Genomic DNA, 21754 nt, shown 5'->3' on the forward strand with positions numbered 1-21754 from the left:
AGCTTGGTATTCTTTGATACTGTATTGCTAATTGTGATAATTATTTTTGGAGTTTCTTTACTTCATTAACGATACCATTATTGAATAGAAACTTGATTTGTCACAGGTTTCAAAAAATTCGTCGGTCAACTGCCCATCTTGTATGACGGGGAGGACTTTGTCCTCACACAAACCTTGACAGTAATGCGATATCTGGCACGAAAGTATGGATTTAACGGCGTGACGGAATTAGAAGAGGCGAAGGCAGATGAAGTGGCCGATCTCGTGTACGACTTGCGATTACGTGAGAACAAATCGATACAATTTTCAGAAACATAAAAAATCACAAACTTATTTCTCAAATTATTTACAGGTGCCATGGATTATGAGGGATCAGCTTTCACCTCCGCTACCCCGGATGTGGTTCGTCACACAGGTTGGTAAAATTGACACTAATTTCCGCAAAAAACTAACATTAGCTTCATTTCACAGTTTTTCGTGATTTCGCCAACGCTCCGGAAAGCAAGGCTAAGGAGAAGATGAGAGAGGACTTTATCACGATGTACTTTCCCCTCTACTTTTCGAAATTTGCCTCCATTTTGGAGTCATCTGGGGGGAATTACATCGCTGGGGAGAATCTCACTTATGGAGACCTCACGCTTATTAATTTTATCGAAGTGGTCGAGACCCTTCTGGATCCGAACTGTTTGGCAGAATTTCCCACCCTGAGAGCCCTTAAGGAGAGAATTTTCGCAATTCCGGAAATTGTCCAGTGGCGACAAGATCAAAAAGCAGCGTCGGAAGAGTATGGGTTCCCAGAGACTGGTTAAAAGTTTAACTATAATTAAAGGATAAGTTTGTAGGCGGATGGAGTATCAGTATGTAATAATTTAAAATCTTGGTTTTAATAAGAGCCAAGCAATAGATGGGAAAATGGAATAATATAAAATTATCAATAAATCGAATAAGTAATTCAAAATTTAAAAGCAACACTGGACATGTTTAGTTCTCCCATTTAATTCAACTACAAAGTATATTTTAGTGAGAAAATGCATTCTAAATTTCATTGCCAACTTATAAAATCTGTAAGGTTTGTAAAATAATCTTACAAACTTTCACAAGATAAAAAGATTTTATGCTTTGTAAGTTAAGAACAATGTGTATGCTAATCTTCCTCAGAAATGCTTCTTAAAATTTGTAAAATTACAGAATTTACAGATTTACACTGTTACAAATTCCTGCATGAAGGTAAATCGCTTCAGTATCAGGCAACTATTTACTGTATATGTACTTTCCAGCATGTTTGGAGATTTTAATCGCATCATCATGCGATTGCAAATAATATTTACTTATAATGTGTGTGCACAAAATATTCGCCAATTAATTTTCGCACCGCATCTTTTCCTTACATTCAATATTTTTTATTTGGTATTTATAATACAAAAGGCGATTAGAGATGGTTTGCACAAATTCATAATTTAATTATGCGATGGTTTTTGGTTGGAGAGATTTCTAACTTTTTTTATGTGAAAGCCCATGTCTCGAACTATAGGTAAACATATTTGGCTTCCGGTGTTGTGCACTCTGGGGCATGAGGCAAGGTCAAATTTGGAGAGGTGTCCTTTTTTAGTTTTCCAAACCAGTGTTCTTATAAAATGGCGTCGAACAAAAGATTTTTCTGAGGCCCTAGTGCAGAAATCGTCTTTGCGACTATTATCAATGGATTCAGCATGCTTTTCGCTATATAAAACCACTTTTGTCTCATGCTTATCTTTTAAGTCCATTTTGTAGTTTAACTTCATACTTGTCCTATGGAATGCTCTCACGAACGCAACTCCTCGACTTTTAAGGCCCCCCACATTTTAGGACTTTGACACTAAAAATCCCAAATGTTGTTTATATCCAAGGTACATATAGTATATTGCACTGTAAGTACTTTTGATAAAATTTTGATAAGTGGTTACACCCCAGGAAATGAGTTTCCATCAAACCATATAAAATTTTTACAAAAGTTCTCCTCGAAATTGAAGCGGAACTTTAAAATTTTTTAACTAATCAAAACGCAGTAATTTTATTATTTTGTCACTTGTACCTTGTAGGTAAAATAGTTCTGCAGCAGGGGACACAAAAAAGTTATTAAAATTTGTTTTCAACAAAATTTGACTATTAATTTTCTAAATAAGTCCAAGAGTTTTTTAGGATTCCACGTCAGCTGATTAGCTCGGGTCCTTCTCCAAAACTGTTTACCCAAAATCTTCACTGTTTAAGTTAATATTACTTAGGACACTTAGAGCTTTGCCCTCAATCTTCATTTCACCCAGTCGGTCCATTTTTAAGGTCAGGAGGTCAATTTCCCGGTGCACGGTCCGATTTATCACTTTTCATGGAAAAGTATCAGCGATGCTGGAGGGCCCACATTATTTTATTCATTACGGATTCTTTCGTTATTAGATATAATCATTATCTAGGGTTATAATAATAATAATTTTTCACCTCTGACCTCTTTGGTTATCATGCCACATGAATAATTACAGTTTGGAAAGTGGGTTTTTGACACCTTCCAACTCTGGGGGCTCTGGAGGGGACATTTGTGAAGCTATCGCCTTAAAAATTTAGAGATATGTTTTTGAGAGTATTATCTTGCTTGTCTATCAAAATAAACTCAAAATTCGAGTGTGCACCAGAGATATTCAAGCGCAAAGTCGTGAAAACCATGTCTAATCGCCTTTTGTAAAAAATTCATGCATATACATGAATTTACTAAAATGGTGCCCGGACAATTTGTAACTATATTGCAAATTTTGTTTAAATTTTATTTGGTAAGTTTGAAATTTAAAAAAAATAGTCGAAAGTTTTAAATTAACCGACCACCTTTCTCGCAAATTTTACCCAACGGGCGCACATACCCAAACGTTTAGAGTAGTGCAAACCACCCGCACATTTATGCTCAACCGACGACGTCACCATGGCACCTTGACCTTTTTCTTGATAAATATACTCGTCGTCTTCATACCAGCCTTCATCTTGCGTCGACGGGTATTCTTGGCTTCCGTGGTTACAAGCTGAGGTGGTATACAAGCCATGAAGAAGACCGATGACCAAGGCGACCATCAGGAACAATGTGCATAACTCTCTTCCTGACGTCATGATGTCAACTGTATTAAAATATTAAATCAAATTGAAAATGAACTTTTCTACAAGTCTTTGTCGTAATTTTATTTTTTCGCACTTTTTTCCAAGAAATTACCCAAGTCGCAGTTAGTGAAAGTTCCTGCTTTAAAAAATGTGTCAATATTGCAACTGAAATGCCCTGACTTCCCTCGCATAACTCGGATATATATAAGGACGTCACGTATCGGTATTAATTTTCACGCGGAAATGAAGTTGAGGTAGTGTTATCTTCAATTTTGGGTGGTCCATTTCGTCGAAATTATATCATATAATTAAACCGGATTTAAGGTCACTTTCTTAGTAAGAAATATATTTATGTAAGGCTTTGTATGTTCATTTATCGGAATGTTATATTCTCATTTGTAACTAATCTGCATAAGACAAACATCAGTAACTAATAATTTTCGGGTACATAGAACATATTTATATGTATGATGCAAATAGAGCAAGTAATGGTTAAAACAATCAGGACGTTATTAATGATTAATCGAATATATGTATGTATGTGAGAAGTGCATATGTATGTACATATATTGTACATAATGCACTTCTCACGTACATATGTATATAAATAGATATGCATGTATGTACTGCGAAATGATTACGTATTGGCAAGTAAGCTGTAGCTGACGTTCGTAACATGAACTAGCTTTGATTAATTGATGAATTACTGATTTTAATTGATAAATTGTTGATTTTAGCTTACGCTAGTTTTAGTGACCTAACGCATGCAGGACTTTGACCCCCGCTACCCCCTTCGCCACATCTTGCAACCCAACTCTGAGGACCCTCCCCCCTTCTCGCATTTCATTAGTTATGAATAGCCCCAAAGTGAAAGAGTCCTTTTGTTAATATTATTTTTCGTATATTTCGTATATGCGTACGTATTAGAATTGTGCCCTTATATTAACAACAGATTAGGAATTTTATGTCAGTTTTATTTGCAAAGTGTGTACTAAGATAAAGAAAATGTATATTTTAAAATTAACCGACCGTCTTTTTTGCAAACTTTACCCAACGGGCGCATCTGCCTAAACGTTTGGAGTAGTGCCATTGACCCGTGCACTTAAGATCCACGGACGATGTGACCGACTGAGACCGGATAGTTTGAGCTCTTTCTTCATAAATATACTCGTCGTCTTCATACCAGCCTTGATTATCTTCTGCTGAGGCTTGGTTTTGCTTTTCATTGTTATTTTTTCGTGAACAGGCTAAAGTGGTTCCCAGGCTGTGAAGAAAACAAATGACTAAAGCTGCCAGCAGGAAGAAAGCGCATCGTGACCTCATGGGGACAACTGTGTTTGAAAATTAAATACAATTTTAACCGTTTTTTGGCAAGTATCTATGTATCAACAATTTTATTTTATTTTACAATTTTTTTCCAGGGAATTACCCAACTCTCAAGGATAAATAGTGAAAATTCCTTAACTGCTTCCTGAGAGTTCTGGAAAATGCCAATGTGTTGCAAGAAATGTGCCAATATTACAACTGAAATCTCTGACTATTTTTGCATCACTTGTAAATACACGCATAAAGACTAACCTTAACATAACATTTCACGAAGAAATTAATTTGAGTTTGCGGGGTAGTCAATAAACTGGATAAGGTCACTTCCTTAATGAGAAATATGTACAAGACATTCCCTGTTTGTTTATCGCAATGTTATGTTCTAATTTATAATGAATGCCATCCATTTACATGTTTGTGATGGGATAAATATGTGGATTGCTAAGATATGTACATATATCTATGCAGATTACGTCTCCCCTTTAGCGTCGTAGGCTGTATGTACATAATTAATAATTGCATGTACATATGCATATGGTTTTATTCTTTATTCTTTACCACTTCATTATTTAATTTATCATGTACTTTTTGGTAAGTTGGATAAAATGTAATTTGGGCACCAGAAAAAAATAAGTGGGTTTTAGGTTTAATTTAGTTCTGCTTGAAACTAGCCCAGCGATAGATATTATATAAACAGATTTAGATATGAATGTATGTAAGTAATTTAGGCTAATTTATTTTGAATTAAAATTAAATGAATATTTATATGTGTATAATAAGACGTTGTGTAACTACACTTCTAACTGACTTTTCCGAAGAGACGAACCAGAGGTCGACGCCGCCGACGCCGCCGGCGCCGGTACTTTTTTACGCACCGCCGCCGCCGGAAAAAATTCACGGCGCGGCGCCGCCGAAAAAAATTAACGGCGCGCCGACGCCGCCGCAGAAAAAAATTGGCGCCGATTTTATTTTGGCTTGAATACTAGATTTTGGTCTAATTATAATTACAAAACACACCCTTCAACAATATTTTCAGTCCCAAACTAGAGTTTTTATTTGATGATCTCTTATTTATGACAAATACAAAGTATTAGAATAACATTAGAATAAATATTTATGAAAAATAGGAAAAATTTTCCATGATTTTTACCAGCTGAATTTTCAATTAATTTGCGTTTTTGAAGATAAGTTACTTATTTTGGCTTAACCTTAAATTCGCATCTTTATAATGGCTTCAAAACGCGATTATAAAGATTTAGGTACAGGCTGAGCCAACTGTGCAAACCCGTTTCGCGTCGATTTCACCGAATTTGATAAGAAAAATTGCAAAGTGAATTTGGGGTGCAAGGATAAATCTAGCATGTATATTTTTAAATTACATGCACCCACCCCCTTTCCAGAAATTTGAGAAGGAAATTTGAAAAAATGAGAAAGTCAATGCACACTGGGTAAAACAAAAATTCAAAATGCGTCAAAAGTTTCAAAATTTGAAAATTGGCGGTTTTTTGTCGTATACAGAAATCATTAAAAAACTCATTGTTCCCACACTTTTACTTCTGACAACCTGATGCCAGATGTTTCTACCTGAGAAGAGCTGCATTTTCACCTTTCATTGTCCGAAGTAAAGTGTGGGAACATTGAGATTTTTGGGGTCAAAGTTTCTGAAGGAGTGGCTTATACGGCAAGTGCCGTAACAAACTTATGGCTGCTTATGAAAATAATGATATAGATAATTGCAATTACCGAATTTATTAAAATCGCCCCAAATCAAAAACTAACGCTCCTCTGAATTTATACTGATGATATCCAATAAGACCACCATACGGCACTGTGAAGCCACAGTATGCAGTGGTGGTGGATACCCACCAGAATCCGAGTTTCTCACTTTCTCTTGCTGAATATGGAAACAGGGTTTGTTGCACAGTTGGTCTGATTTACCTCTTTACTATCACGAAAGTGGGAAATTGTACCCGAAATAACTTTCCAAAAATTTTCAAAGTTTACTATGCAAATATATTTAATTTCCAAAATTTGCGGGTGGAAATATTTTTTAATTAAAGAATTGATCTCGTAATCATCAAAATGCTAAATTTAAATTACAAAGATTAAAAAACGCGGAAGTGTTAAAACCCCCGAATAATTTTGAGCAATGGCTTGAAGTTATGCTGCATGTAATCAAAACGAACTTGCAGCTTTATAAAAATAGGTAAAAGTTGATTAGACGTTGAAAAATAAGAATGCTTTTGTCAAAATCGAAGATGTTATAATTTTAGCTTAAAAAGTGCTTTTCATTTTTTACCTTTACCAGTGGTCCCTTATCCTACATCTAACCACGTGCACAGAAACAGACCGGGTGACAACGCTTTTATATATATACATATATGTAAGGGTTTAAGACTATGTGGAAACACATAAAAGATTGCGTACATATTTTTTTACCCGACTGCGGTATTTCGAGCGAAAAAGTACAATATAGCTCTTTAAAAGCTGTTTAACTATTTAAACTATTTAACATTTGGCGCCGCCGCCGGCATAAAACCGGCGCGGCGCGGCGCGCCGCCGCCGCCGACCCTTAGTAAAATTCAAGCCGCCGCCGCCGATGGTACCATCGGCGTCGACCTCTGAGACGAACATATACCTAGACGTTTAAAGTCGTACAAGGCCTACTTACCCTTCAGTTAAACCGGCTACATATGTCACCTTAACGCCTTAAGACCATGCTTCCGGTTTTCAGATCTGCTTAAAAATGCAACTTACGCCAAGCAATGAAAAACCGTGGTTAAAACGGCCACGGTCAAGGGCACCTAAATTATTCCCGTTTTGACGTCATGATCGAAATCGTACGTAGGAATTAAACCAGTTTATGCACACAAGTTAAAACTTGCATAAGAATTTTACTTTTGGTAATGAATGTGGGACATCAAATGAAACTTATGCACTTATCTCACGCTAATATGCTTATTGAGCTGGTGATGAAAAAATTCCATCACAAAATGATCAATGCATGTGAACGTTTTTACTCTCAAATGCTAATGCACTACTCGGAATTTTGACGAGCATGAACAAAGTAAATCGGTAAAAAGTGACATTCTTCAGATTCGGTTGTGTATGTATGCTAATGATACTTATATTTACATATGTATGTTAGAACGGAAGGAATTAATCCGATGAGCAATTAGTGAATGCATTGTGTTGGAAATAAGGTATTTATGGTAATTACGTAATTTAATTTGCTACAGGTTTTCCTTTATATACAAATTTGCAAGGTATTCTATAAACTAGATCGGATCTGACAAATTTCCTGAAGTTTATTTAGAGGACGGAAAAGTCTGAAATACAATTTCCTTCACCATATTGTCATTAGAAGGTTTTACGACCAATACAGCACCAGGGCATAAATTTAAACCCACCCGTATGCTGCGCGCCCCGATAGCTCAAGCTTATCAGTAGATTTTATTCAGCCATCGGGTTTAGGTTTATGTTGTACAGAATTTAACTGGCTTTCCAACGGTACTACATATGGTTATGAAAAAACTAACGGGTATGCGTAATTAATCATACCAGAAAAAAAACACAAAAAAATTAGCTGCAAAAGTTTAAACCCGCTTCTTATTAAAAATTGCTTCATGACGAAGGGGGGTTAAGGCATGGGTTTAACAATTATTTACATTCATCCTAGGTACTCTACTTGCAAAAAAAGCTAAAAAATCGGGAGTTGACCATTGCGATTACAAATCATTTTAAATCTCCGCGAGCGAGACCTGGGGCACACCCGAAGCCTGAAATGGGCCAATGAGCATTTTGGATAAACCACCCAAAACTGGATCAAAGTATCATGGTCGGAAAAAATAAAACTTGGTATTTTAGTGAATTAGGGGGTAAATAATGTTTGGGGGAGACCTGTGGAAGGTCTTAAAAAGCAATGACTTGTACGCAACGTGCAATACATTCATTTTCCAGATTCAAGACATTTCAGAATGCTAATTTGCCCATTTCAGGCCTGGGGTTAAGCTTTTCACAGGTAGGCACATTTTTTCCGAGCTCATCGTCGCCTGAGACTTGGTACATGGGGTCTCTTCTTCACAATTCATGCGCTAATTTGGATCTCACAATGCCCTTGCTGTCGGAGGTCAAATTTTGGAGTGCCATCCCACGATTTTGGATCGCTTTTGGAACAATATTTCAGTCAATTCGCTTAGATTTGACTGTTGGCCGTCCCGATTTAGGATTACTTGGCACAGTAGCTATATTGTTCTATTTCCTAATCATTGTTTTAATTGAATTTTTGTTAAATTTGGTAGTAGCAGTAATTTTTATGTGCCACAGGTCTCGCTCGCGGAGATTTAAAATGATTTGTAATCGCAATGGTCAACTCCCGATTTTTTAGCTTTTTCTGCAAGTAGAGTACCTAGGATGAATGTAAATAATTGTTAAACCCATGCCTTAACCCCCCTTCGTCATGAAGCAATTTTTAATAAGAAGCGGGTTTAAACTTTTGCAGCTAATTTTTTTGTGTTTTTTTTTCTGGTATGATTAATTACGCATACCCGTTAGTTTTTTCATAACCATATGTAGTACCGTTGGAAAGCCAGTTAAATTCTGTACAACATAAACCTAAACCCGATGGCTGAATAAAATCTACTGATAAGCTTGAGCTATCGGGGCGCGCAGCATACGGGTCGGTTTAAATTTATGCCCTGGTGCTGTAATATGCATACATACTTAATTTGTTTTTTGTTAGTAAGGAGATTTCCTCACGTACTTACATAATAACCTGGATCTCTTAAAATTGTTCCATTTTATTATTTTTTATGAAGGCATGTAATTTTGAATTCATGACATACGTCTCTACCATTCCTACCCTTACATATCGACAAATGTAAGTGCATGCATTTGTTTGTACGTACATGCGTAAGCTTAAGAGTTGACTATATTTTATGTTAAACCAATCCTCATAAATCACATAGTGGCGAAACTGATGAACTCGGTGGGGTAAAAAGTTCACAAGTTTCGGTGGGAATTTTGAATTTTTTGCAAAAAACTGCAAATATCATCTGGCATTGTTTATGTTTTTAGTGGTTTCCAATGGGAAGAGTATGTGTGGTGGTGGCTTCCCACCACGCATACTCTATGACAAGTTGAGACGAATCATGAAAAGATGCAAAATCTTGACCTGGTCATTCTAATTCCGAGATTAAATGTGCACTCAAAAATGTGGAATTTGTTGAATTACAACTAGTGATAGTTGCGCAACAAGAAAATAAGGCCCTTTGAGGAATTGATATGCTACTTTTATTTATATTAAATGCCGAAAATCAATTTCCATCAAAATTTTGTTTTTCTCGAGATTAATTGATTAATACAAATAAAAGTAGCATATCAATTCATCAAAGGGCCTTATTTTCTTGTTGCGCAACTATCACTAGTTGTAATTCAACAAATTCCACATTTTTGAGTGCACATTTAATCTCGGTATAAGAATGACAAGGTAAAAAAGCTGTGCAAAAAATTATGCATGTTGTCAACATACGGAGAAATATTGAGCGAGAGACTGTATTGGCTGATAGAGCGGCCAGAGCAAACTATAATGCCCCGTTAAGTACACATGTGCATAAAATATTTTGCTTATCAGCGTAAGCAAATAAGTCCACATTTACTGATAATATTAAAGTGTCACAAATGAGTAGGTGGTCAGCACGGTATGGACATTTGACAACCTAGTTACATACTTATTATATCCAGTTAAGCTAAACATGTCATATTATTCCCAGTTAAATATTTCTACTAAAAATCTTATATTAATTTTCTCCATATTAATAATTACAGTATTTTATATCATAATAAACACAAAATTGTATTATCAAGATCCGTCTAAATATTTTTATTATAACGACACCGGTCACAAAATTGATTGGAGCTCTGTTTCACGAGATAGAGTTAACCCAGATACAGAAAAATACGTTGAAGAAAACACGTTTCAAGAAGATCTGGGATTTCAACCCGTCTCTGACGATGGGCTGTACGTTTACTCAGTTTTCTTCGGGTATGCATTTATTATTTGTAAATGAAAGTCTTGGTTGGGGACGGTGCATGAAGAATGTGGTAAATTTATGTAGATGTGGGATTTTGATACACATATTCCTAAATTTTACAAATATCGTAAAACCTCTCTTTATAGCCCTATTCTAATTATAGCCGGTCTCCAAATATAGCCGGGTCTAGAGACCAAGATTTCAAAATTTTAGCCGGGTCGTCTCTAGTTATGACCGGGTCTCTAATTATAGCCTGTCTTGTCCGCTGTGTCTCGTTAATGACCCGTTCAAGAAAGAATGTTGTACAATGTGCTACTCAACCAATTAGTTGACATACTAATTTTTACCTATTAATTTAGCATTTAAAGTCAATAATGGATATAATAATGACAGAAAATTTTTAAAAAATTGCAAAATTTCGTTTAAAGATGTAGATTTAAAGTGAATGGGTTACTGATGGCATATCTTGCTAAATAAGAAAACTGAAATTGAGTCAGCATGATTTTGTAACATCTAAAATTTTGGGCGGAACAACATTTGGCCGGGTCTCTAATTATAGCCGGTCTCTAATTGTAGCCGGGTCCGTGACCCTCAGTTTTGGATTTTAGCCCCGGCTATAAATAGAGTATTTACGGTACTTCAACATAAATCTCCAGTATCACATGTGTGTTCAGAACCCCTCAAACAACGTCCTCATTCTTCACGTGAGGTTCTTTAAGTGATATGAAAGTCTTGCAAGGTCATTTTAACCTAAAATGCCCGAAATTTTTAGGAACCAAAATACAAGAAAGTTGATAATAATTGGGATCGATAAATCCATTAAGAAGAGGAAACTCTTATGCGAATTTTACCAAAATTCCACCAGTGTGTTGCCCAATTCTCAAACAAACGCGACCAAACGGAACTCCGCGGATGGATACAACACTGGCTTAAAATACTGGTATTTTTTTAAATAATAAATACAAAAGTTTGCCAATAAATAATGAGTATAAAATATTCCTAATAACGAGGGTATCCATTTCGAGTCCGCATCGTTAGCAACGTTAACAAAAAACAAAGTTCGCAAGTTCGCAAAAAAGTTTGGCTTGACAATTAATTTGCTAATTTGCTAATCTCCAAGGCTAGTATTTAGTCCGCAGAATATTTTTCACAAATTTTGAAATGGGGAAAGTTCATAAATTTCTATTAGTTACCGAAGTTTGACCGTTTGAATTTTTGAAATTTAATATTTGGCAAATTTCAGATGCAAAATTTCGGTAACTAATGGAAATTAAAGCATTTTTCCCATTTTAAAATTCGAGAGATTTGTATATCTAATTTTCGGAACTGTCATTTGCGAAGTGTGTTCACTTCGTTGCTTCGCAAAATTCGCAATTTCCAAAAAGTTATGTTGGGATGCGAACTCGTGATGAATACCCTCAATGACTTGAAGATTCTTGGAAACTTTCAGCAATTAAAAAATATTTCTTTGTTGCTTTTAATTAGCCCAATATTTATTGACTGCGACATCCCGGAAGAGATTCAGCATCCAAATTATGTCTCAATAAATACCATCGATACGCCCTCCAACTACTCTAGAAATCTTTTGAAAGTCCACGATACTCCGGAATTCCCAATCTACAACATTTCCGCCTGCCTCCAGCCAATTTACACTAATGAGAATGTGACCACGATAAATCCGCTGAGATTAATTGAGTGGTTAGAATTCCAGTTAATGATGGGAGTCCAACACTTCACGTTTTACAATATATCAGCAAACCCAATAATTTCAAAAGTTTTGAAAAGTTACAAAGGTGAGAATTTGCAAATCATACTACAGACACAATTATTTTGAAAATTCACAAACGGATTCATGATTCCTTCGTGTCATTATTATTTTTCCCATCCTTAAATAAGTTACAATTTTAAGCGTCGTAAAATTTTGTCATCGAAAATCACGTTACTAACCTTACGATTTTTTACGAAGCTTAATATCGTGTTTCTTATTCGTAAACTATGTTACGATACTCAGCAAATGAAGACAATTATTTATCAGTACCATGTTTTGTAACCCGGTAAAGTATGTATGCATTCAAATAAGCTTTATAAAATTCGTTCATAATTTCATCCTTGTTTTCAAACTAAGCATTTTAATATGAAGTTTACACATTTTATTCTGGCTTGCAAAATCTTGCCTTAATTGAATGAACTTAATCACAATTTTTTTTTGTAAAATGCAGAAGTGTCCATCCTTCCATGGAACATCCCGTTCATCTTGCCTAACGAAATTCGCGCCAGAGGCCAATTTATCCAAGCTAACGATTGTTCTCATCGACACCGCGGAATCTCAAGGTTTGTCGTGACGCTGGATTACGATGAATTTTTAATTCCCCATCAAAATATTTCCGATAATTTTATTTCCCTGTTTGAACACATCTTGGACCTGGACGAAATAAAAAATGGTGACAAATTAATCACGAGCATCCTGTTTCGAGCAGATTTTTCCTTTACTACGTGGCCAATGGGAGCAAATTTATCGTCACAACTTTACGACACGAATTTTCTAGGGGTGCCAACTATGACAAATTTCATTCAGAGCCAACAGTAAGATCATACAATTATTATCCATATTGTAATACGAGTGGCAATTATGCACCGTTAGAAATCTGGTATAGTCACACAAGTATTGTTTTCTCTGTATTAAAGGTGTTACTGCTGGGTACTAAAATTACACCGATTCCAAAAAATTTGCAACCGACACGGTAAAATTTTAATACCAAGCTAGTACTACACGATAGTTCTTATCAATACCGCTTTGGTAGAATCACACATATAATATTTAATACCGCTTGGTATTAAATATTTGAATACTGGATTTCTAGGAATAAACTCATCCTTTTTTGCACAGTGGCGGCGTCAAATATTTTTAATTAATGTCAAATTGTTAGCACTAGTATTGCAATTGTTTTGATATTCAAAGAATTTAAATTTTTAACCCCTTTCTGAATAATTTTTCAGAGCCAAATTTGTCCAACTACCCGAAAATGTAGTAGAATCCGGAGTTCATTTTGTAATGGAAGGCGTCCCTGGTTCGAGACAATACGTCGCTGAAAGGAATTTCGGACGTTACCTGCATTTTCGCGAGTGTACGGAATTCTTTCAAAAGAGAAATCCTACCTTACCAAATAATCAGACTTGTAATCCTGGCGCGTCTTTTGTCGAAAATTTCGATGCCGTGGACCGATTTGCGGAGAAGATTGTGACGAGAGTGGATAAAAAGGTGGCAGAATTATTAAAAACTGATCCAGATATAGAACTTTATTTCGCTGTAAAGGATTAAAAATGCGCGCCCGGCGTATGAATACCCTAAACTCTAACCGCAGTAGAATATGTTTATTTAGTCATCTGAATTAGTAAATGTACACCAGATATTTGATCTCGAGGCTGCGTCAGACATAATAAAATATTTTATTCACTTCGAATTTGATAGAATTACATTTTAAAAGGAGATCATTCATACCCTAAAGTTCAGGAAATACATGAATGTCTCATGCATAATGTAGAGCTGTACTAAAATTAAATTGTCAAGACATTAAAATGATTAACCTCGCTTATCAATATAAATTGTGATGAGGAAATGAAGTTTGAGGTGATGCACTGATGCTATAATCATACTGGAGGGTCGATTTACTCGAAATTGTATGTACTTTCCAATTACACAGGATATTAGGTCACTTCTTTCGTCTTTATTAATGACGTATGATTACCATAAATATGGCAAGAATATGCCAGAACATTTCAGTCGTAACATTGACACATTTCCTACACTACATTAACTCCATAGAAATCTCTAGTATAAAGAATACCTAAGAAACTTTGCTTTCTACTCGCTGTAACTTTGGTAATTTGTTGAGAAAAAAATAATATTGCTGATATAAAGTTGTCGAAAACATTACATTTCCAATTTGCTTTAATTTTCAAACAGGGTTACATACTTATTGCCATGACCCTACGAAAGGAATTATTCGCATTCGCCCTGGTGGTCGCTTTAATCATCAGCTTGGGTACCACCACAGCCTGTTTCAGTGAACATAGGAACGATTTTCAACACCGCGGTATTGGTGCAATGGTTACAAAGTCCGTAGACCTTAAGTGTACGGGTGGCTCGCACTACTCCAAACATTTGGGTAGGTGTGTTACATCCGAAAATTTTGGTAGAAATATGGTCGGATAATTTCAAAGTTTGATTCATACCTAATCAGCAAATAAACTTACTTATGAACATGAAGTTTAAAATATTTGTTATCAGAGCATTATATGTACATTTGTCTGCATTACTAAAATAAATTGTATCAAAAAGTGGCACCAAAGCGGTTGAACGTTCCTTGAAAATGACACCATCATATATAATAAATATGAACGTTTTGACCTTTCACATCCTAAGGTCGTACATATGTATGTATTAACAGTGGCAGCATACATATAAATCGTAAATGCTCATTTTTACTAACTTGAATCCTTTATAAAGCCCTGAATTCTACAGAAGCGCTCAGGTGCCACAACTAACCCAAAATATTGTTGGGGTTTGGTCCTTGATTTTTTAGTGCTGGAAGATCCGAGAGAAACATGTCTGACATGTGCATAGTTAACGCGATTTTGTCGAAGGTTCACCCTTGAGTTTTCTCTGCGTAATACGAAGGATACGAAGTGAGTACCTTATTTTTTGTGAATTTTGTCAAATCGGTTTAGAAATGATAGAAAATAATAGAAATATAAAATCACCTTACTTTTTTATGGTGATTAAGTACATGAAATAAATGCCTACTTGTAAATTCTCTTTTTACTTAAGCTCAAATTTCACCCATGAATCTATACAAGTAGAAATATAGATTCATGATTTCACCTCACTAGGAAAAATGATTTTCATTTATTCAAACTAATTCCCTTGATTTACATTATATTCATGAATACTCCGTAAAAGCTAACCTCGTAAACAGAATAATTATTTCTTGAACGGATTAATTTCAATCCAATCCTTGGGATACCAATATTTCCCTAAAATAATCGTCTTAAACATTTGTTTCCCCGCGCCCAGCGGAGCATACTGTTCAAAAAATTTTGGATTTGTTGTCGGTCGAATAATCACCTTATCCGGATTTTTTATCAGATACGCCCCCCACCAGCTGAACGTACTAAAGGAAACGATCATATGTTTGCACTCCGTCATAAGGGCGAGATCCTGCAAAGTAGAGTCGCCCTTTGAGCTGGACGAATTCACAAAGTGGACCGATATCCCGCCCGATTTTATACTTTTTCTCAATGTCACCAGTTCCTTTTCATCAGTATCATTTTGCCCCAGCATTTCATCACTAACCATATCTAAACTGTCGGAAAATATGAAAAATGCGATTTTGATCTTGTTTTCTCTTTTTTGTAAAATCTGTCTCATTTTTTCCATCGCCATGTAGAAGAACTTCATCGGAGTGATCCACCCGCCATGTTTGGCTTCCCCTTGAATGAAGTCTCCCCTCCTTACGTGCACCGCTACCGAGGTAGAATTTTTTGAATTGACGAGATCTCGCCAATCTGCAAAATTCCGGCCAAAATGATCCATCTCTTTGATTTCGAACATTTTCAAAATGTCCTCCTTCACCGGTCTCCAGAACAATTCGGACTGACAGTAATCAAAATGGCGGAGAATCTTGGTCTCTATTAAGTCCGGGGTGATTGTATGGAAAACGATGTCCTCGTCGTTGAACGTGTGGAAATTTGGACGCGAAGTTACGTTTTTCACGAAGGTGAGATTAGTAATGGAAAATCGGTCAAGGTATAAATTTCGTCCAGCTCGGGCAGCATTTACGTAGAGGGGAACGCCCCATTTTTGCGATAGGCCGTAACCACACGCATATTTAAAGAGTTGATTTCCCAACCCGCCATTTGAGTCGATTATCAGCGCGTGAGAAGTGATGTCTTCAAAGGAAATGATAGTTTTGGCGTTGGCTGGAGGAACAAATTTGATTTTGGGATGTCGAGTCATAGAAAATTCTTTCATTGATATAAAATATGCAACAGAGACGTATATTGTTCCGGCCAAGACGAGCAACAAGGTGTAACTGGGGGACATGGTACATAGGAATTGAGGGTAATTGTTGCTGGTGGAGGTTGTCCGTTATTGTTGGCGAGGTAGAAAGTCTGTAAAAATATGAAAACATGAATATTGTGTATGTAAATATGTACATAAGTTCATGACATTGCGAATTCAGGGTTAGAAACAGAAAAAGTTGTCCACTAATTACCACAAAAAATTAAGAGCCAACTTAGTCAGTTTCAAATTTGTCTTCCCTTCGTAGTATTTGATGATTAAACGAAACCAATTTTTTCGTCCGTCCGTCTGGATTGATTACCTTAGTTTTGAAATTTCACCTACGGTGTACACCAACTATGAATATGTATCTTTAAGTTATAGTTGTTTGGCTAATAGTAAGCTTACACATTTATATGTGCATACGTACTGCTTATTACTAAATAGAAATGGTTCAGACAAGGAGAAGTTGAACGTATAAATATCTGTATGTGCGGCATAAGGGTATTTGTGATGCAAATTTATGATTTGTTTCGTTTTGTAAGACAGGAATTAATCCTTTATCGGCAGATAGTACTATTCAATTGTATTTATCTATTTGGTTCACAATCTGACAATACTGCGAACCGCTGGCAAACTTAAGAAGATAAAATGGTGTCCATAAACTTATCTAATGCATGCGGACGTATAATTTCTACCAAATACATATGTCCGTGGATCAATACCTAAATTTTCAGATACTGAGAATTACAGGCATGGATCGGAGGTCTGCAAACTTCGGCCGGTACAAGAGCTTGTTTTGAAATCTTTTAATTAATTTTTGCCTACTTGATTTTCGAGCATATAACCTCTGTCGTTTATAAAATAGCCTTCTTTATACCAAAGTGCTGTTGAGTCTTGTTTTTAAACGGCACACAGGCTTTTCCGGACACCGGAGTACGCAATAGATATATTTAAACCGGAGTGTTTAGGGGACGCGGATGGGGCATAACTGTGCACATTCTGAATAATGAGTGAATAATTTTTGTCAATTTTTTATTAATGAATATTGAATAAATATTTATTCATTCAATTCAAATTTATGAAGAATGAATGAATAATTTTAATCATAATTCAATTTTCACCCAATGGCGTATATTTTAAGAAATTTAAGGAAGGATTTGGGATAAAAAAAGAATAGTTAAAGAATGAATAATTTTTTCCAATTCTTAAATTGAATGAATTTTGAACGAAGTAATATTTTTTGACAGACACATATCCCACTCAGAACCCGTAATAAATACACTTGAAATATCCGATCTATGGTTACCGGTCGTTAAATATGTAAATAGAATTTATAAATACAAAATTAGCTGATAACAGCAAAATTCTTCGTAAGCCAGACGGCAAACGAAATCAAGACTGTTAAATATGTACTGATGCATGTATGTAATTCAGATAAAATCTTATGAAAGAAACAATGGCTAAATACCGGTTGTCGTAAATAAATCAAACAATTACACGGTATGAGGTTGGATGAGTAAATGGTATGCAAAAACCCAAAAACTTTGCCTTATCGCGTATAAATTCCAAAAAAACATCCTTGTTAAGCTCTATGTTATCTATGTGATAAAATTTATTTTAAAAAAACGTGAAAGAAACGTTTCACCAGTAAAAAACACAGTTTATAATAATATGTTTTTTTACATTTAGAGTCTCAATCCCAATTTATGTATAGGATGGTTTATTCATTTGAGTAATATGTTGTAATACATTGGTCGTTACTTTTGTACACGTATTTTCGTTATTTACTGTAAAAACATTATCCTTTTGAAAAGTAAATTAACTCTTAATTCTACATTCTGTTTATTAAGTGAAATATGAATACAAATAACTATTGACATGATTTGCTAATCTTCTAGTAGTCCACATTTTTAGGGGTGTAATAAGTATTTCTAACCTTTCCCCTTTTGAACTCAGCTTTGTTTTAACTAAATTTGAAAAGAAATGTAGAGAAAGGAGACAAAATGTATAGCTATTATAATTTGAATTTAATACTTCTGACAGATCGTTATATTCGTTATCCAACTAATCTACTACACTAAAATATAGCTCAATATGTGGATCATTTTTTACTAATTTCATCACCTTTTTATCCACTCTGGTCAGAATCTTTTCACCAAATCTTTCTACGGCATCGAGATTTTCGACAAAATGTGCGTCATGATTGCAAGTCTCATTTTTTGGCAAGGTAGGATTTATCCTTTGAAAGAATTCCGTACACTCGCGAAAATGTAAATAACGCCCCAAATTTCTTTCAGCGACGTATTGTCTCGAACCAGGGACACCTTGTTTTACAAAATGAACCCCCGATTCTACAACGTGTTCGGGTAGTTGGACAAACTTCGCCCTGAAAAATCAAGACAACGTGGCCTGAAATTTATTTTTAAACTAATTAGAAATTTTTACAATGTTGGTGGAAACCATGTTTATACACGCAGAACGTGAATGAAATTTTCGATTTACACTCAAATTGTGGTAAAAAGATAAACGAAATCTTACTGTCCACTCTGAATGAAATTGGTCATCGTAGGTATCCGAAGAAAGTTCGTGTTATAATATTGTGACGATATATTTGCTCCCATTGGCCACGTGGTGAAGGAAAAGTCCGCATGAAACAGCAAGCTTGTGACTAGTTTTTGACCATTTTTGATTTCATCCAGATCCAAGATGTGCTCGAAAAGGGGAAGAAAATTGTCGGAAATATTTTGATTAGGAATTAAAAATTCGTCGTAATCCAGTGTTACGACGAATCTTGAGACTCCGCGGTGTCTATGAGAACAATCGTTGGCTTGGATGTACTGGCCCCTGGCGCGGATTTCGTTCCGTGCGGTGAACGGTATGTTCCATGGAATGATGGAGACTTCTGCATTGTAATTTTTTATATACAATAGGCGGTCCATTCGAATTTACTCACTTTTGGCACGCTCCACGAAGTGATGGGGTACAAATTTGAGCAATAATCTTATGTAGCTTGTTTACCAGCTTTTATGGAAGTGCCATGTAAAATTTTGGGAATTTGAAGGATAAAAACGTCAGTTAAAATACTACTGAAGGGAGATGGTCTTGGTTTAAATCGCTCTTCCAAACTGCTTTCCATGTAAAAACCTGTCGCCACATAAGCCTTTGCCTTAGGTTCGTAAGGAAAAATCTATCAGGCTTTTGTCGCGAAACATGAATGCGTCAAAAGTGAGTAAATAATAATGGGCCAGGTTTTGTTATAATATTTTTTAGCTTATTCAGAGGGATCTAAAAACAGTAAGCACTAATAAAAACACTGACATCAAGTCAGCTGTACTACCGATTTATGTTTCTAAGGAAAATCGTGCAACCTTATACCCTTATCGTCTCTCTCTATATATTTTATAGAAGTTTATGAAATTTTTAGTTTACCAGTCTTTCAAAAACAGTTAATCACCTGAATTACAAAACATTGCTTGCTCACCTTTGTAACTTTTTAAAACTTTCGAAATTATTGGATGTGCGGATATATTGTAAAACGTGAAGTGTTGGACTCCCATCATTAACTGGAATTCTAGCCATTCAATTAATCTCAGCGGGTTTATCATGGTCACATTCTCATTCGTGTAAAGTGGTTGGAGGCAGGCGGAAATGTTGTAGATTGGGCGTTCCGGAGGGTAGTGAATTTTCAAAATATTTCTTCTATCAGAATCATTTAAAGGAGCATCGAAAACATTTATTGAGACATAATTTGGATGCTGAATGTCTTCCGGGATGTCGCATTCAATAAATATTGGGCTAGAAAAGAATGAAACAAATTCATATTTTTATTTCATGCAGTTTTTGATCAGATTCTTGTAATGGGCTGATTATTAAGTGCAGGTTTATTGGTTCTGGCTTTGACACCTAATTCAATGATTTAAATTTTATGCAAATGTACAGTTTGGAGAAATTTAAATTTTCTTTGCACCTATAAACACTATTGTGGACGGTGGAGCATCAAAGATCTTTTTAATCTTAGTAGTTTGACGAAAAATAAGTTACCAATATTTTAACCCAGTATTATATCCATCAGCAGAGTTCCGTTTGGTCGCGTTGGTGTGAGCATCGGCTAAAATACTTGCGCTACTTTGGTGAAATCCGCATTCGAGTTTTCTTTCACTTTTGGATTTATCGATTCCAATTATTATCAACTTTCTGGTATTGTTGTTCCTAAAATGTAAAAATTTTCATAAATTGTTGAGGCTTATATGCATGTTATAAATCTGGTACAGTGACTCAGCTATTGATTGCTCGGTATTAAATTTGCTACCACATAATATTAAATTAAAACCGATCCGTAAAAATTTGCTACCAAAATGATATAGCGTTGGTAGTACCGAGCTATGACTGCACGAAATTACTAATCAATACCACTATGATAGAGTCATTCATATACACATGAATATCACGTGGTATTATTTTAATACCAGATTTCTAAGAGTATACATATTTACAAACTTACAATATTAACTAAATCGAATTCACAAATTCATACCCAAAGAAAGCCGAGTACACGTGCAACCCATCGTCACCGACGCGTTGAAATCCGCCATCCTCCTGAAACGTGTCTCCTTCAGAATACGACACTTTTCCTGCACTTGAATATATTTCGATTAGCGAAACGTGCCCCCAATACGTTGTGTGGCCGGTGTCGTTATAATAAAAATATTTGGAAGAAATTTCTTCATAAAGAGCCGTGTTTATTATTACGACAAAAAATGCAATACTAAATACGAACCAAAGCAGGGTAAGTTTGTTACAAGAAATTCTTAACTGGGAAAAAACCGACATGATTAATTAACAAATGCAGCACGTGTAGTCGACACAACATTAAATCTCACTGTTCCACTGTCATTGTGGCACGTTACTGCTATCTTTAATTATCACAATGTACATATTTTTGAAATTCACATTAATGGAATGATACCTACGTAAATTGGGACAGATTGATTTCAAGAGATAGTGCGTCCAAGTAAAAGGGACCGCTGGTTGGGCCAGTGGACAATGCTGTGATTCATACTGGAGCATTTTTTTGCATATGTATGCACGTTCATACTTATCCACTTCTTGTGCTGCGTATGTACATACGAGTAATGTATGCCCACTAAATATGCTTATCAAGTATCCCGTATGATATCATTGTGCCAATAAGTTCGGCGTATTCGATTTAATCCGGACGCCA

General features: G+C 35.6%; 3 protein-coding genes and 1 long non-coding RNA gene across 6 annotated transcripts; 1 reads left to right on the top strand and 3 right to left on the bottom strand.

Annotated features, from left to right (window-relative positions):
• Positions 1-4067: 4067 nt before the first annotated feature.
• LOC110857324 lies at positions 4068-4667 on the bottom strand. The gene is made up of 2 exons (XR_002548657.2): positions 4523-4667; positions 4068-4445 (listed from the first exon to the last, which is right to left on the bottom strand). It is a non-coding gene; the product is annotated as an uncharacterized LOC110857324 (long non-coding RNA).
• A 5512-nt stretch (positions 4668-10179) lies between these two features.
• On the top strand, positions 10180-14744 carry LOC110857308. Of its 2 annotated transcripts, XM_035857847.1 has the most exons (8): positions 10180-10480; positions 11242-11409; positions 11955-12262; positions 12689-12800; positions 12947-13052; positions 13155-13210; positions 13467-13728; positions 14434-14744. In XM_035857847.1, the coding sequence occupies exons 1-8, from the start codon at positions 10191-10193 to the stop codon at positions 14680-14682; spliced, it is 1551 nt and encodes a 516-aa protein (XP_035713740.1). In that variant the 5' UTR covers positions 10180-10190; the 3' UTR covers positions 14683-14744. The 2 variants fall into 2 exon arrangements, with proteins under 2 accessions (XP_035713740.1, XP_021961615.2); XM_022105923.2 differs by lacking the exon at positions 13155-13210 and having other exon boundaries at positions 12689-13052.
• A 594-nt stretch (positions 14745-15338) lies between these two features.
• On the bottom strand, positions 15339-16971 carry LOC110857299 (O-antigen biosynthesis glycosyltransferase WbnK). Its single transcript, XM_022105915.2, has 2 exons — positions 16745-16971; positions 15339-16640 (listed from the first exon to the last, which is right to left on the bottom strand). Exon 2 carries the CDS (start codon positions 16570-16572, stop codon positions 15451-15453), a length of 1122 nt encoding a protein of 373 aa, XP_021961607.1. The 5' UTR covers positions 16573-16640; positions 16745-16971; the 3' UTR covers positions 15339-15450.
• Positions 16972-18180: 1209 nt separating this feature from the next.
• On the bottom strand, positions 18181-21595 carry LOC110857407. 2 transcript variants are annotated; one of them, XM_035857876.1, is made up of 5 exons: positions 21068-21595; positions 20575-20742; positions 20015-20328; positions 19072-19435; positions 18181-18942 (listed from the first exon to the last, which is right to left on the bottom strand). In XM_035857876.1, exons 1-5 carry the CDS (start codon positions 21361-21363, stop codon positions 18885-18887), a joined length of 1200 nt encoding a protein of 399 aa, XP_035713769.1. In that variant the 5' UTR covers positions 21364-21595; the 3' UTR covers positions 18181-18884. The 2 variants fall into 2 exon arrangements, with proteins under 2 accessions (XP_035713769.1, XP_035713768.1); XM_035857875.1 differs by having other exon boundaries at positions 18181-18919; positions 21068-21591.
• Between the last annotated feature and the right edge of the window lie 159 nt (positions 21596-21754).

Source organism: Folsomia candida, unplaced genomic scaffold, assembly GCF_002217175.1.
Source record: "Folsomia candida strain VU population unplaced genomic scaffold, ASM221717v1 Fcan01_Sc018, whole genome shotgun sequence".
Classification (NCBI taxonomy): domain Eukaryota; kingdom Metazoa; phylum Arthropoda; class Collembola; order Entomobryomorpha; family Isotomidae; genus Folsomia; species Folsomia candida.

Excerpts from the sequence above, each read along its gene's own strand:
- LOC110857308 (XM_022105923.2), top strand. The coding sequence starts at position 10,191 with ATGTCATATTATTCCCAGTTAAATATTTCTACTAAAAATCTTATATTA. Across the intron at positions 11,410-11,954 it reads AACACTGGCTTAAAATACTG|CCCAATATTTATTGACTGCG; the intron begins GTATTTTTTTAA and ends GCTTTTAATTAG. Across the intron at positions 12,263-12,688 it reads AGTTTTGAAAAGTTACAAAG|AAGTGTCCATCCTTCCATGG; the intron begins GTGAGAATTTGC and ends TGTAAAATGCAG.
- LOC110857299 (XM_022105915.2), bottom strand. The coding sequence starts at position 16,572 with ATGTCCCCCAGTTACACCTTGTTGCTCGTCTTGGCCGGAACAATATAC.
- LOC110857407 (XM_035857875.1), bottom strand. The coding sequence starts at position 21,363 with ATGTCGGTTTTTTCCCAGTTAAGAATTTCTTGTAACAAACTTACCCTG. Across the intron at positions 20,743-21,067 it reads GTGTACTCGGCTTTCTTTGG|GAACAACAATACCAGAAAGT; the intron begins GTATGAATTTGT and ends TTTACATTTTAG. Across the intron at positions 19,436-20,014 it reads AGTTTTAAAAAGTTACAAAG|AAGTCTCCATCATTCCATGG; the intron begins GTGAGCAAGCAA and ends ATTACAATGCAG.